The sequence below is a fragment of the Entelurus aequoreus genome, linkage group LG22 (assembly GCF_033978785.1).
Source record: "Entelurus aequoreus isolate RoL-2023_Sb linkage group LG22, RoL_Eaeq_v1.1, whole genome shotgun sequence".
NCBI lineage: Eukaryota > Metazoa > Chordata > Actinopteri > Syngnathiformes > Syngnathidae > Entelurus > Entelurus aequoreus.
The window spans coordinates 12,539,607-12,555,283 of NC_084752.1; the positions used below are offsets into that span (position 1 = coordinate 12,539,607).

At 37.8% G+C, this 15,677-nt stretch overlaps 1 protein-coding gene across 6 annotated transcripts in view; it reads right to left on the reverse strand.

Moving 5' to 3' along the window:
- Window positions 1-2,750: 2,750 nt before the first annotated feature.
- Window positions 2,751-15,677, reverse strand: part of LOC133639879 (H/ACA ribonucleoprotein complex non-core subunit NAF1-like) — a 35,297-nt gene continuing 22,370 nt past the window's right edge. For 5 of the 6 annotated variants that reach the window (XM_062033547.1, XM_062033550.1, XM_062033546.1 and 2 more), the window contains 3 exons: window positions 8,231-8,282; window positions 5,894-5,975; window positions 2,751-4,901 (listed from right to left, as the gene is read on the reverse strand). In XM_062033547.1, coding sequence (XP_061889531.1) covers window positions 4,570-4,901; window positions 5,894-5,975; window positions 8,231-8,282 — 466 coding nt within the window. In that variant the 3' untranslated portion in view covers window positions 2,751-4,569. The remainder of the gene's footprint in view (window positions 4,902-5,893; window positions 5,976-8,230; window positions 8,283-15,677) is intronic. The other variant, XM_062033549.1, reaches the window with a different exon arrangement.

Here is a 15,677-nt window from a genome sequence, read left to right on the forward strand (position 1 = left end):
CCCAAAGGTGTTCTATCGGGTTCAGGTCAGGACTCTGTGCAGGCCAGTCAAGTTCATCCACACCAGACTCTGTCATCCATGTCTTTGTGGACCTTGCTTTGTGCACTGGTGCACAGTCATGTTGGAAGAGGAAGGGGCCTGCTCTAAACTGTTCCCACAACGTTGAGAGCATGGAATTGTCCAAAATGTTTTGGTATCCTGGAGCATTCAAAGTTTATTTCACTGGAACTAAGGGGCCAAGCCCAACTCCTGAAAAACAACCCCACACCATAATTCCTCCTCCACCAAATTTCATACTCCTACCACGGCACAATGCAGTCCGAAATGTAGCGTTCTCCTGGCAACCTCCAAACCCAGATTGGTCCATCAGATTGCCAGATGGAAAAGCGTGATTCATCACCCCAGAGAAGGCATCTCCACTGCTCTAGAGTCCAGTGGCGACGTGCTTTACACCACTGCATCCCACGCTTTGCATTGGACTTGGTGATGTATGGCTTAGATGCAGCTGCTCGGCCATGGAAACCCATTCCATGAAGCTCTCTGCGTACTGTACGTGGGCTAATTAGAAGGTCACATGAAGTTTGGAGCTCTGCAGCAACTGACTGTGCAGAAAGTCTTTGCACTATGCGCTTCTGCATCCGCTGACCCCTCTCTGAGTTTACGTGGCCTACCACTTGGTGGCTGACTTGCTGTTGTTCCCAAACTCTTCCATTTTTTAAATAATAAAACTTGACTTTGGAATATTTAGGAGCGAGGGAATTTTACGACTGGATTTGTTGCACAGGTGGCATCCTATGACAGTTCCACGCTGGAAATCACTGAGTGCGGCCCATTCTTTCACAAATGTTTTGGTTCAGCTGTCCCGTTTCCCCGGTATTAATGTTTTGTCTCACACCAAATATTGCAAAAATTACTTCCGGTGTTTTGTCGAATTTTGCAGCTTCAGCAGCAAAAAACAACTAGTTGCGTAATTCGATAGAGAAGTATTTCGAATTACGCAACCATATAAAAAAGAATGCAACTTTAAGTTCTGGAACGCAGATTTGGATATCAAATAACGTTCCCATTGTATAATTGCAAATATTACCTCCGTAAAGGAGTTTGTTTTCGCCAGGGTTTATATGTTAACATACCGTATTTTCCGGACTATAGGGTGCACCGGATTATAAGACACACTACCGACAAATGGGCTATTTGTGATCTTTTTTCATATATAAGGCGCACCGGATTATAGGGCGCATTAAAGGAGTCGTATTATTATTAGTTTTTTCTAAATGTAAAACACTTCCTTGTGGTCTACATAACATGTAATGGTGGTTCTTTGGTCAAAATGTTGCATAGATGATGTTTTACAGATAGTCTTCATGCCGCTTTCTGACAGTCGCTTCAGGATGCGCCGTTTTGTGGGCGGTTTTATTTACGTGGCTCACCTTCGACAGCGTCTTCTCCCCGTCATCTTTGTTGTAGCGGTGTAGCGTGCAAGGACGGGAGTGGAAGAAGTGTCAAAAGATGGAGCTAACTGTTTTAATGACATTCAGACTTTACTTCAATCAATAACGGAGCAGCATCTCCTCATCCAGAAACAACAACACCGGAAATGTGTTCCGTGAAAAACCGTCCGACCGGAACTCTAATAACTAAAATTCCTTGGGTGAATAATGTAAACTCACTACACCGGTATGTTTTTTTAAAAAAAAAGTACCAATGATTGTCACACACACACTAGGTGTGGCAAAATTATTCTCTGCATTTGACCCATCACCCTTGATCACCCCCTGGCAGGTGAGGGGAGCAGTGAGCAGCAGCGGTGGCCGCGCCCGGGAATAATTTTGGGGGATTTAACCCCCAATTCCAACCCTTGATGCTGAGTGCCAAGCAGGGAGGTAATGGGTCCCATTTTTATAGTCTTTGGTATGACTCGGCAGGGGTTTGAACTCACAACCTACCAATCTCAGGGCAGACACTCTAACCACTAGGCCACTGAGAAGGTTACTAACAGATATAAGACGCGCACAATTTTCCAGGATTTATGCAGATCCCAAATACAGATCAGCAGATACCAGAATAATAATATAATATTGTAAGCAAAACACCAGATATGTCTTACCTTATACACACACCATAATAATACTCGTATGTTGAAGCACAGTACAATCCATCAAGCGGTGCAGCTTCATAGCTTACCAAAGTCGTACTAAAACATTTTGATAGATTTTTGAGCGCCCTGTGTAATGTTCTATATTTTCAATGGAACATTTAAAATGTTAGTGTTGTTTACTTGAGACACATTGCCATTATAGTGCAGCCTACACTTATCTCTTATGTTTGACTGCCATCTACTGGTCACACTTATCATTTCACCATGTACCAAATAAAATAGCTTCGAGGTGGGTAAGCTCAACCAAACGTATTCCTTACATTAGGCGCACCGGGTTATAAGGCGCACGGTCGAGTTTTGAGGAAAACAAAGGATTTTAGGTGCTTACCTATAGTCCGGAAAATACGGTTATATGGACGGATTTGGATCGCCCTTTCAGAAAATGTCCGAAATAGGTCATGGAACAAGTGCTTTCCTAATTTTTATTATTCATAAATGAGCTCGTCAAAGCACTTTTTGTTGGTACAGGTTTAGGGTCAACCCTAACCATCCATGCATTTCAGGTTAATTAAGGTTCATACCGTTTTTGTTTCCTGGAATGTAAATTAATTCTAAAAATAACCAATCTAGTCCAATCCACTTTATTTATATAGCACATTTACACAACAAGAATGTTTCCAAAGTGCTGCACAGCCATGTTAAAAACAATATTAAAAACAATATTATGCTACACCAATGACTGAATAAAAACAAAGAATAAATGAATAGAAAACCAATACAAAAACAATATAACCACAATAAATGAGGATTTTATGCCTATTGTGCAGAGGAAACAGATGGCCCTCTATGGCCTTCTGCTGTTGGCTAATGTCATATACTGTATATCAGGGGTGCCTTGGCTGATTATCGGTCCTGCTAGACACCGACATCTATTTAATAATACCACCTTAACATTTGACAACCAAACAATTACACAAGGCGACTCGGTAAAAAATCTGGGTATTATCTTCGACCCAACTCTCTCGTTTGAGTCACACATTAAGAGTGTTACTAAAACGGCCTTCTTTCATCTCCGTAATATCGCTAAAATTTGTTCCAGAATGCTTGCAGGCGGGTAGGGGATCAAAGTTCCTTTAATCAAACACAAATTAATTTAAAATCATATTTAATGTTTATTTTTTACATCATTGTCGTTTTGTTAGCTAGAACAGCAACAATACAATCTGAAATCTATTATCAGGGAATAAGTCTCTACGCAGATACAGTACAGTGTATAGATATTTTTAATGATTGGTAATAGATACAACTGTTTTTTAATTGCATGAAAACATGTTTTATCTTTGGAAAACAAAATACATTTGCACCCAATTTGTATTGTATATACACACACAATTGCATTCGAAGTTAGGGATGTTCCGATCAGGGTTGATCATCAATGAGTGAGATCAGCTGCTACCAATATTGATAACATTTGTTAACTATAAATATTTCAGTTTATTTATGGTCTGTACTGTTGAAAGTTTAACAATATCAGCACAATATTTCAACTAGTTCCTAATTTTCTTTTATTACATACAATTGTTTGAGCAAATTAAAGTCAATTGTAAACAATAGCGAGACAAAATCAAAAACTACTAATTTACTACTCGTTTAAATCTTTGGGTTTTTGCCCTCAAAGTCCTGCTGTGTTTAGGGAAGTATTACCTGAGCTGACAATACTAACAAAAACAATCCCAAAAAAATATTTTGTGGAAATAAAAATATCGACCTAATCCCTCTAGTAGGGATCATATACTGACACTACCCTTGGTATCGACACCATCAATTTATGGATTGATCCGCCCTCCTCTTACTGACTGTGACAACCAACAGTTGTTATATTATCCTCTCTCTAGACTCTTATTACATTTCTGTTTACTTTCTGCTGTAATGTGGTTCTAGCTACACTTCTTATACTTTACTAAATACTTTTTACTTGTTTGAGGCGATCTCAGCAGTTAGCTTGTATATTACCATGCCGTCTCTCGGGGTGTAACATGTTTAGCCTTGTCCTCCAGTGATAATGATACCTAAGATACTAAAATATGCAATTTATTTGCAGTGATTATTATTAACTTGAAGGAGCGGCTCCACAAGGTTTATGGAGACATACTGTAAGTAGCTTCTAGCCGCTTGTCAGCTGGGGGACTAAAAATAAATACAATACTGACTGGCGGACGATCGATCGGAACATCCCTGTTCCAAAAATGACTCTACTCTTTGTAAATTACCTTTGCAAAGTTTCCTAAACTTGCAGCATCTCTACACATTTAATATTACAAATAGTCACTGTATTAGAAAAAAGTCCATCCTCTAAAAATGTACATTTTGAAAATATTTTTAATTTACACATTTTTGTACTGGGTTTTGTAATAACTCCAGGTGACAGTATACATATAGAGTATATGAAACTCCCAACAGTAAGCTAAGTTTCACTCAGGAGGAGGGGCCGGTGGAGGAATTTGTGAGAAAGGGACATTATGTAGCCAGGGTGCGGAGGAGTATGATGGAGTAAAAAACGATGGAGGTGGTGGGTAAAGAGGAAAAGCAATTGGAGGTGGAGGAAGGGGTGGGTAAAGGTAGGGCGATGGGGGGTACATAGGAGGAAAATGTGTGTGCTGAGGCGGTGGATGAGAATGAGGAAAGGCTGGTTGGATATTGTTCAAGTTCTGGTGGCTGAACTGAGCCCCAGTATGTGTTTGTGTTGCACCTGCGACACCTTGGCGATGCTGCTCATGGTGTGCAGTGCCCTGAGCATGGTTTTCTAGGAGAAAAAAAAGAAAAAAGAAGATACAACCTTGTTAGGAACATTTTAATCTATATTTTTTGGAGATATAATAGTACCGTATTTTTCGGACTATAAGTCACAGTTTTTTTCAGTTTGGCCGGGGGTGCGACTTATACTCAGGAGCGACTTGTGTGTGAAATTATAAACACATTACCGTAAAATATCAAATAATATTATTTAGCTCATTCTCGTAAGAGACTAGACGTATAAGATTTCATGGGATTTAGCGATTAGGAGTGACAGATTGTTTGGTAAACGTATAGCACGTTCTATATGTTATAGTTATTTGAATGACTCTTACCATAATATGTTAGGTTAACATACCAGGCACGTTCTCAGTTGTTTATAGTTATTTGAATGACTCTTACCATAATATGTTAGGTTAACATACCAGGCACGTTCTCAGTTGTTTATTTATGCCTCATATAACGTACACTTATTCAGCCTGTTGTTCACTATTCTTTATTTATTTTAAATTGCCTTTCAAATGTCTATTCTTGGTGTTGGGTTTTATCAAATAAATTTCCCCAAAAAATGCGACTTATACTCCAGTGAGACTTACTGTATATATGTTTTTTTCCTTCTTTATTATGCATTTTCGGCCGGTGCGACTTATACTCTGGAGCGACTTATACTCCGAAAAATACGGTAATATAGAAAATGAGACTACAAGCTGTAACTCTGAATGCACATTAGGCAATTAAGAAACTTTCATTTAATTCATTTTATTGTTCTTATTTTATTTGAGAATTGTATTCATTGGAGATTTAAAGGGAAGTTTTTAAAATTGTATTTTCCAGAGAATAGGAATTTACAGCAACAACAACAATTAAGCAGTTTATGTTTTGCTTGTTGTTCCCTTACTATACCCCAAATGAACCAAACAATGACTTTAAAACCGAGGTACGTATGATGGCGCACTGTTACGCCCGATTTCTTCAAACAGGACTAACAATCTTTATGTGTACCTTTGTAGTTTTTCTTCTTCTTTCTGGAGTTTTTTGCTTTTTTAGCTTGCTGCTCCTTCTCGTCATCACTGTAGTCCAAAGCCTGCAAAGTAGAAGAAAATTGTGCAGCTTTCTCCAGTTACAGAAGCAACAGTAACGTGGAACAGATTTTAGACATGCATTATGCAAACAAAAAACAAAGTTTGCTTTTCTGCATGGATTATTTGGTTGGACATTTGTTTCAGTACTACTTCAAAACAGAACCATGAATTGATTTACGTGGACCCCGACTTAAACAAGTTGAAAAACTTATTCGGGTGTTACCCCTTAGTGGTCAATTGTACGGAATATGTACTGAACTGTGCAATCTACTAATAAAAGTTTAAATCAATCAATCAAGAGGTTAAGTAATTCCAAAGGTCCTTTCAGACCTCCCAAGTAGGAATTGTTGCACATAGCTCATTTGAACTAAGTCCAGTGGGTAGAAGAAAATACCTTATTGACCAAAATACAATACGTTATTTTTTATGTTACAAAGAAGAGTTGTCTTATAATCAGGGTATTGAACTTTTAACATGTAAAACAATAGAATTCGAGTCGGTGCTTTCGAACAGCAGAGAAACCGTACTTTTGCACATTTTAAATGAATATGAATATATTTGTATTTTCTACAAGTTCTTTGCTGGAATTTTAACGCTGGTCCGTGTATTTGGTCCATGTAGTGTTCTCGGCTGTGTGTTTCACGTAAACGTTTAATGGAAAGGTGGGTGGCTACGCTGCTCATGCAGAATACAAAAATGGCCAACATTTTCAAACTGCTGAGCAGCTAAGAAATGTGTTTAGTACAATACAATAATTAAATATCATTGAGCTGATATTAAAAACATGATTTGATTTCACTTGAAAAAGATGTCCTATTAAATTTGTCTACTTTAATCTGCTGATACATAGTTTTTCCTTTTGCGTTGTAAAGAGGAACTACACTTTTAAATTTTTTAAAACAATTCTTATGTAAGACAAGCACACATGTTTCTCTTTTTTAAAGCATTTTAACTAATAAATGCTAAATTAATAAATGCGATCAAAATCTGCTTACAATGAAGCCTATGGAAGTCGCTCTGTTCTGCCTATAAAGCCCAGTAACATATTGTGTCATTTATCATTCTATTAACATTATTAAGGACAAGTGGTAGAAAATGAATTATTAATCTACTTGTTCATTTACTGTTAATATCTGCTTACCTTCTCTTTTAACATGTTCTATCTACACTTCTGTTAAAATGTAATAATCACTTATTCTTCTGTTGTTTGGATGCTTTACATTAGTTTTGGATGATACCACAAATTTAGGTATCAATCCGATACCAAGTAGTTACAGGATCATACATTGGTCATATTCAAAGTCCTCATGTGTCCAGGGTCATATTTCCTGAGTTTATAAACATAATATACATTTTGTGATGCTAAAAAATATCGATGTAATCATAGTTGTATCGACTAGATATGCTCCTGTACTTGGTAACATTACAGTGGAAGTTAGGTGTAGATCCACCCATGGCATTTGTTTACATTCAAAAACGGCATCATTAGCGGTGACGCCGGTGAGCTACGGTGTGTAGTGAAGCATGTTTAGCTATTCCTCGTCCTGCAGGGATGATACTTGTAAGAAACTCACTTTGTCGTCATGGAGACAAGAATTAGTGATTTAGAAGTGGCTAAAACACTGCCGACAACGGCTGAACTTTAGCCACTAGCTAGCTAGCCATGTCTTAAAGCACCTCTTCCTGAGGGCGTTTCAGTGTTATAACTTCACCTTTATCTGTAGTTTTTAAGCCAAAATGCGTCCATTCTCCCTTTTCTGTCTTCATACTGTGTCTGCTTGTAAGTACTCTGGGATTGTGCGCTGCCGAACATGCTCCTCTGCTCGTAAAACCAACAATGTCATGATGTGACGACGAGGGGCCCGTACTTTTTAGAGGCGATATAGTACCGAATATGATTCATAAGTATCTCGGTACTATACCAATATCGGTATACCGTACAACCCTAATAGATATACAAATTGCAATATACAGGTGTCAGGTACAGTTCTCTAATATTGTAGTTGTAGTCATTGTGTCATGTTTTCATATTGACATAATATCACAAATGTAGGGTTCAGTTACTTTTTCTGTTAAAGGAGCACATGTTGTAAAATCAAGTTGTCATTTTATGCTTTTTATTGTGCAACATTTGGTCAACTTGCAAGTGTTAATCAGGACCAAACGATTAATTTAGTCCTTAAGTAGCCAAACTTCATACAAAAAATGTGTCTCCCATCTTTGGCAGTCAACGCAGATGAAAAGTTGCATTACATACCTCTTCTGGAGGTTCTTGGTCATTTTTCCAGGATGCATCAGAGCCCTTTAAACTGTAGAAAACACATTTGAACATAACATATTAAATATAAAGAGGAAAATTATAGTTTCATCAACTGCTGGAAATGAACAGCCCATTTTTATGGTAATTTATTGGAACAGAGGTACTGCAGGTACTGGCAGTTGAGTAGGCGTGCGGTGGGTTTGACTTTTGGAATATTTTGGGGTCTTTGACACTTCAATTCATAATTGAAACAAAATACAGTTATTATTGACCTCAACATGTCTTGTTTCTTCTGTTTAAAAGAACTTACTCTAAACTCTATGATCTGTTCTTGTCTTTGTTAATGAGCAAACCTATGGGAAAACTTAACCCACTATATACACAAAGTGTTCAGAAAAGTTCCAGGACTTGATTGCGTCCTTCGATCTGAGGGTCTTTGACCACTGTGCGTTTTTACCACTAGCCATTACAAGCTAATGGTAAGTATTCAATAGCAGCAAGATAAAAAAAGGATCTGCAATGGAAAACTGCATGCACGTGTAAAAATCATTACAAATCGGCTAAATGCTCCTTATGTGGACAAGAACACATGTCTCTTTTTTCTGTGCATTCTGAATACCGTATTTCCTTGAATAGCCGCAGGGGCGTTAATTAATTTAAAACCTCCTGTCACACCTGCGTTTACCGGAAACCGGCGGGATGGCCGTGCATGCGGTAATTATTTTAAAACCTCTTCTCACTCCGGCGTTTACCAAAAGGAATCCATAAAATTTAGGCGTGCGCTTTGAGTGTGATGTAAGCATACCATCATGAAAAGCACATTTAATTAAAAAAAACGTTATTATGGTCTTACCTGTACTTATAAATGGAGTCCATTTGCAGCTCCTTCTGACCAAAAGCATCGATAACTTGTTTATAGAAGTCTTCCTTATTTTCTTTCTTCAGTTTTAAAAGTCTCTGTTTCGATGGAGATATTCCTTTAATTATTACCTCCTGCTTCGATTGAAAGTCCAGTTTAGAAAACTGTTTTATTTTATGTATGTAATCCTCCATTTTAAAAGTTCAGGCAGAGGACAGAAAAAAAAATCTCTTGCTGCGTGTGTTCACTTCTTCTGCAGTACCGGAAGTCGCAAGAAGGATCACTAGCGCGGCAGCGCCCTCTACCACCAGGAGGCGGGAGTCATTTAATGACTTATACAGTATTTCACACACGCAGCTACGGTATATTAATAAAACATAGCTGCTTACTGTTCTCTTTAGCATACTGTACAGGTATTCAATAGCTTGGACCTTAAATCCTACTGAAAAGCTCTTTATCTTTTTTCCTTTGTGCGATTGTAAACTACTGAAAGCAGTTTCCTCCATTTTGAAAATGAGGACAGATGCGTCACTCGTGACGTAACGAATTTGACCCGGTGGAAGTTCTAGCCATATGCTAAATATTTTGCGAAACGAGTTTGACCCGGCGAAAATTACAGACATGCGATAATAAAATTAATATTTTGCGAAACTAATTTGATCCAGCTTCAATAATAAACCGGCGATAAGGCCAAGCATGCGTTAATTATTTTGAGAAACGAGTTTGACCCGGCAGTAATTCTAGACGTGCGAATACTATATTCCCTGCGCCAATTCAAGGAAATACGGTAGTAATAACTGCTAGTAAGAGGCGGCTATCAATGCAGGTAATGGGGAGTCATCTGTTGTGCCTACAAAGCCCCCTAAAAAAAAGCTTTTACATGCAGGGATCTGCATATTAACCAAGCTAAAACGTAGTTTTATTTGCAAAAGCCAACTCCTTGGAACTACTTTTCTGTCAGAGTAACACAATGCCTTGCTCAAAGAGACACTCACACTGGTCCTCCGACCCCAAACAAGAGGTAAGCTCGCCACTGAGCTGCTGCTGAAATGCCTCTGACTTTGAAAAAGTTAACGCTAGATTATAAATCATTCCTTACACCTGTATAGTAGAAGAAGGAAGAAATTTACTCACAAAAGCGCCTAAAAATAGACCTTGCGGCTTAAAAAAAAAAAAAGTGTCACGTGTGCGTCTAGCGGGTCCCTTTCTGGCAACCGACCTGCGGGCTCGGAGAGACCCACATGCCCGAACAGTAATGTCAAGAGGGCTGTAAGGACGTTGCCTTTAAGCGATCACCCGCTGCCTTTGTCTTCTATTGCAATATTTTCCTCAAACTAGAGTCTCGCGGGGTAACATATTACAAGAATTACGCCTCATGATGCAAAAACATACAGGTCGCAAATGTACTTTGTCGACAATATTGAAATATCGCATTTTTATTTTGCGAAAAACTGCAATGTAAACGCAGCTAATGATTGAAGTGACAAACTTGCCATCCAAACAATACCCTGTCTGTTGACAAGAACATACAGCCAAAGAAGCACATTCAACCAATGTATTAAGCAGAGGTAACACAAACCAACAGAGCTGCCGTCAGAGCTGACAAACTGCCGCAGCTAGCCTGCTCAGCTAACAAAAACAGCTCAAGCTAAAATGCCTGTGAGACTCAGACTGAGCGTGGAATCACTGATGTCCCACTTCAATTGGCAACAGCACACACTTCTCTAATATGAAACTTATCTCAACTGCTTTATGCCAGATATTTGACGCATTAATAACTTTCCCTAGTCATTAATTACATTTATTAAAGAGTAATTCGGTTAGTAATTCAATAGTTTTTTTGGTAGAGTAACAAGTAATTATAATCAATTAAGTAAGTTTCAGAACCCAGTCTGTCACACAGCATCATGAAGCAGTTGGCAGGTTTGGTGTTCCTGGCTAAATTGTTTTTGTGTATGTCCTATAATAATGTTTATCTATAAAAAAAACATTTTTAAAAGGTCAATTATTTTCTTATTGGCTGCTGATGTTTAAATATGTCTTCTTAAACCCAGGGCACTTTATTTTACATTTTGTTATTTTGTGTGTTTGTTATCTGAAGAATTGAGCATGGTGAAATGTTTTTTTAAGGAATATATTGGAGATTATATTTGATTTTTCTTATATTATTTTCAAAGCTTTTTTTCTCATTTCAAAACACCTTTTAAATTAGGATCCTATAATGAAAAACGACTTACCGAAATTTTAAAAACAAGGCAAGGTGGAGATATTTAGTTACGTCAACTAATATTTTCATTTATGGGTTAATTTATGGGCCGAACTATATTGGGATATGAGTTTTGGTCAATATCGCCCGGCCCTACAGTCGTGTTGCCGACAGCGCTAGCACAGTTTAGGGATGTTCTTTGTTTAATTGAGCGGTAGGTCTTATGATGGCATTGTGTTTATATGTATGAGTGCACATGTGTATCTTGTTTGAGTGTTAACAATTAAATTGGGAAATTTAAGACATTTCATATACCTACATAAAAGTTTCTGTGCTACTAATTTATTTCATATAGTAGACAAGTGGTAGAAAATGGATGGATGGAGAGTAGCACCGGTGCTACAGGTGAAAAAGCTAAGCGTATAGCCCTGCTGCTATCCCATTACTAGTCAGCATCCCAGGGAGAGCAGACATTGAAAGTGGCTGTTTTGTTATGATCTCATTATTCCATGATACCCCGAAAGGGATAAGCTGTAGAAAATGGATGGATGTTTAGCTGTAGTGCTACATGATGACGCTCTAAGGCTTTCACAAAAATTGCCATGATGAATGGTAGTAAATGCATAACACGCTTCTGATGTTGTCGTTGATGGAAGTAGCATTTGTTGCTATATGTGCTGTCAAATCAATGTGCCCGGGCAAACAAGTTCCTGCAATGCTTAAAAATCACCAAAAATACAGTAAATATTAAATGTTGTCATAAATGTGCCACATTACATACAGTACTGGCCAAAAGTTTGGACACACCTTCTCATTCAATACGTTTTCTTTATTTTCATGACTATTTACATTGTAGATTGTCACTGAAGGCATCAAAACTATGAATGAACACATGTGGAGTTATGCACTTAACAAAAAAAGGTGAAATAACTGAAAAAATATTTTATATTCCAGTTTCGTCAAAATATCAATCAATCAATCAATGTTTATTTATATAGCCCTAAATCACAAGTGTCTCAAAGGGCTGTACAAGCCACAACGACATCCTCGGTACAGAGCCCACATACGGGCAAGAAAAACTCACCCCAGTGGGATATAGCCACCCTTTGCTCTGATTACTGCTTTGCACACTCTTGGCATTCTCTCGATGAGCTTCAAGAGGTAGTCACCTGAAAGACTTTTCACTTCACAGGTGGCGAAGTTTTGATGCCTTCAGTGACAATCTACAACGTAAATAGTCATGAAAATAAAGAAAACACATTGAAATTATAAGGTCTGTCCAAACTTTTGGCCTGTACTGTACATACTTACAGCATGCATAAAAAACATTGTTGGAGGTTTTATAGGGGACTTCATAAGTGAAATAGGCCAATCTCCATTACCTGTAGTTAACCACTTCTTGCCAGCAGTGTTTCAATATTTAGAATACACAGAAAGATGAGCGTGTGTGTTCTTGTCTGTCATAGGGATTGTGGATAAGAGAATTCCAAAAAGCGCAGTTCCCCTTTAACGTAGATCATCATAGAACAAATCCCACACTGGCAGACCAATACAAGCAACATTTTTTACCTTAATATTGCTGCTTTTGTCTCAAGATGCCAAGTCCCCAACTAGGTATGAAAAGTTGCTAAATCAGTGACGAAGTCAACTGGAGGCATTGGGTTGCAAAACTGCTCTACACCGTAATACAAATTTTTTTTCCGTAAAATATGCATTTTCTTCCATTTTCAGGTTTTGTCGGGACTCCTGATGACGTTTTGAGACATCTCCTACAACTACAGCACCAGAATTGTGCTACTGAAGCAAGTCCGTTTTTTTGAATTTTTTGTAAGGGTCCCCCCTTACGACATTTTATCAAAAAAAAATTTCCGTAAAATATGCATTTACTTTCATTTTCAGGTTTTGTCGGGACTCCTGATGACGTTTTGAGACATCTCCTACAACTACAGCACCAGAATTGGGCTGCTGAAGCAGGTCTGTTTTTTGAATTTTTTTTTGTGAAAAAAAGTTTTCCCAAAAAAAGCATTTTCTGCCATTTTCAGGTTTTGTCGGGACCCCTGATGACGTTTTGAGACATCTCCTACGACTACAGCACCAGAATTGTGCTGCTGAAGCAAGTCCGTTTTTTTTAATTTTTTGTAAGGGTCCCCCCTTAAGACTTTTTTGCAAAATTTTTTTTTGTGTAAAATATGCATTTTCTTCTATTTTTTTACATTTACGGGTTTTGTCGGGACTCCTGATGACGTTTTGAGACATCTCCTACAACTACAGCACCAAAATTGTGCTGCTGAAGCAAGTCCGTTTTTTTGAATTTTTTGTAAGGGTCCCTCCTCCCTTACGACTTTTTTGCAAAACATTTTTTTTTGTAAAATATGCATTTTCTTCCATTTTTTTACATTTACGGGATTAGTCGGGACTCCTGATGACGTTTTGAGACATCTCCTACAACTACAGCACCAGAATTGTGCTGCTGAAGCAAGTCTGTTTTTTGAATTTTTTTTTGTGAAAAAAAGTTTTCCCAAAAAAAGCATTTTCTGCCATTTTTTAGGTTTTGTCGGGACTCCTGATGACGTTTTAAGACATCTCCTACAACTACAGCACCAAAATTGTGCTGCTGAAGCAAATCCGTTTTTTTGAATTTTTTGTAAGGGTCCCCCCTACGACTTTTTTGCAAAAATTTTTTTTCTTAAAATATGCATTTTCTTTCATTTACGGGTTTTGTCGGGACTCCTGATGACGTTTTGAAACATCTCCTACAACTACAGCACCAGAATTGTGCTGCTGAAGCAAATCCGTTGTTTTTAATTTTTTGTAAGGGTTACGACTTTTTTGCAAAATATTTTTTTCGTAAAATATGCATTTTCTTTCATTTTCTTACATTTACGGGTTTTGTCGGGACTCCTGATGACGTTTTGAGACATCTCCTACAACTACAGCACCAGAATTGTGCTGCTGAAGCAAGTGTTTTTTGAATTTTTTTTGTGAAAATAAGTTTTCTCAAAAAAAGCATTTTCTGCCATTTTTAGGTTTTGTCGGGACTCCTGATGACGTTTTGCGACATCTCCTACAACTACAGCACCAAAATTGTGCTGCTGAAGCAAATCCGTTTTTTTGAATTTTTTCCTTACGACTTTTTTGCAAAAATGTTTTTCTTAAAATATGCATTTTCTTCAATTTTCTTACATTTACGGGTTTTGTCGGGACTCCTGATGACGTTTTGAGACATCTCCTACAACTACAGCACCAGAATTGTGCTGCTGAAGCAAGTCCGTTTTTTTGAATTTTTTGTAAGGGTCCCCCCCTTACGACTTTTTTGCAAACTTTTTTTTCCGTAAAATATGCATTTTTTTCCATTTTCTTACATTTACGTGTTTAGTCGGGACTCCTGATGACGTTTTGAGACATTTCCTACAACTACAGCACCAGAATTGTGCTGCTGAAGCAGGTCTGTTTTTTGATTTTTTTTTTGTAAAAAAAAGTTTTCTCAAAAAAAGCATTTTCTGCCATTTTTTAGGTTTTGCCGGGACTCCTGATGACATTTTGAGACATTTCCTACAACTACAGCACCAGAATTGTGCTGCTGAAGCAAGTCAGTTTTTTTGAATTTCTTGTAAGGGTCCCTCCTTACGACATTTTAGCAAAAATTTGTTTTCGTTAAATATGCATTTTCTTTCATTTTCAGGTTTTCTCCGGACTCCCGATGACGTTTTGAGACATTTCCTACAACTACAGCACCAGAATTGTGCTCCTGAAGCAAGTCCGTTTTTTTGAATTTTTTGTTAAAAAAAAATGTTTTTCGTAAAATGAGCATTTTCTTCCATTTTCAGGTTTTGTCTGGATTCCTGATGACGTTTTGAGACATCTCCTACAACTACAGCACCAGAATTTTGCTGCTGAAGCAAGTCCGATTTTTTGAATTTTTTGTAAGGGTCCCCCCTTACGACATTTTAGCAAAAAAAAATGTTCCGTAAAATATGCATTTTCTTCCATTTTCAGGTTTTGTCGGACTCCTGATGACGTTTTGAGACATCTCCTACAACTACAGCACCAGAATTGTGCTGCTGAAGCAAGTCCGTTTATTTAAATTATTGTAAGGGTCCCCCCTAACGACATTTTACCAAATTTTTTCCCCCGTAAAATATGCATTTTTTTCCATTTTCAGGTTTTGCCGGGACTCCTCATGACGTTTTGAGACATCTCCGACAACTACAGCACCAGAATTGTGCTGCTGAAGGAAGTCCGTTTTTTTGAATTTTTTGTAAGGGTCCCCCCTTACGACATTTTAGCAAAAATTTATTTTCGTTAAATATGCTTTTTCTTCCATTTTCAGGTTTTGCCGGGACTCCTGATGACGTTTTAAGACATCTCCTACAACTACA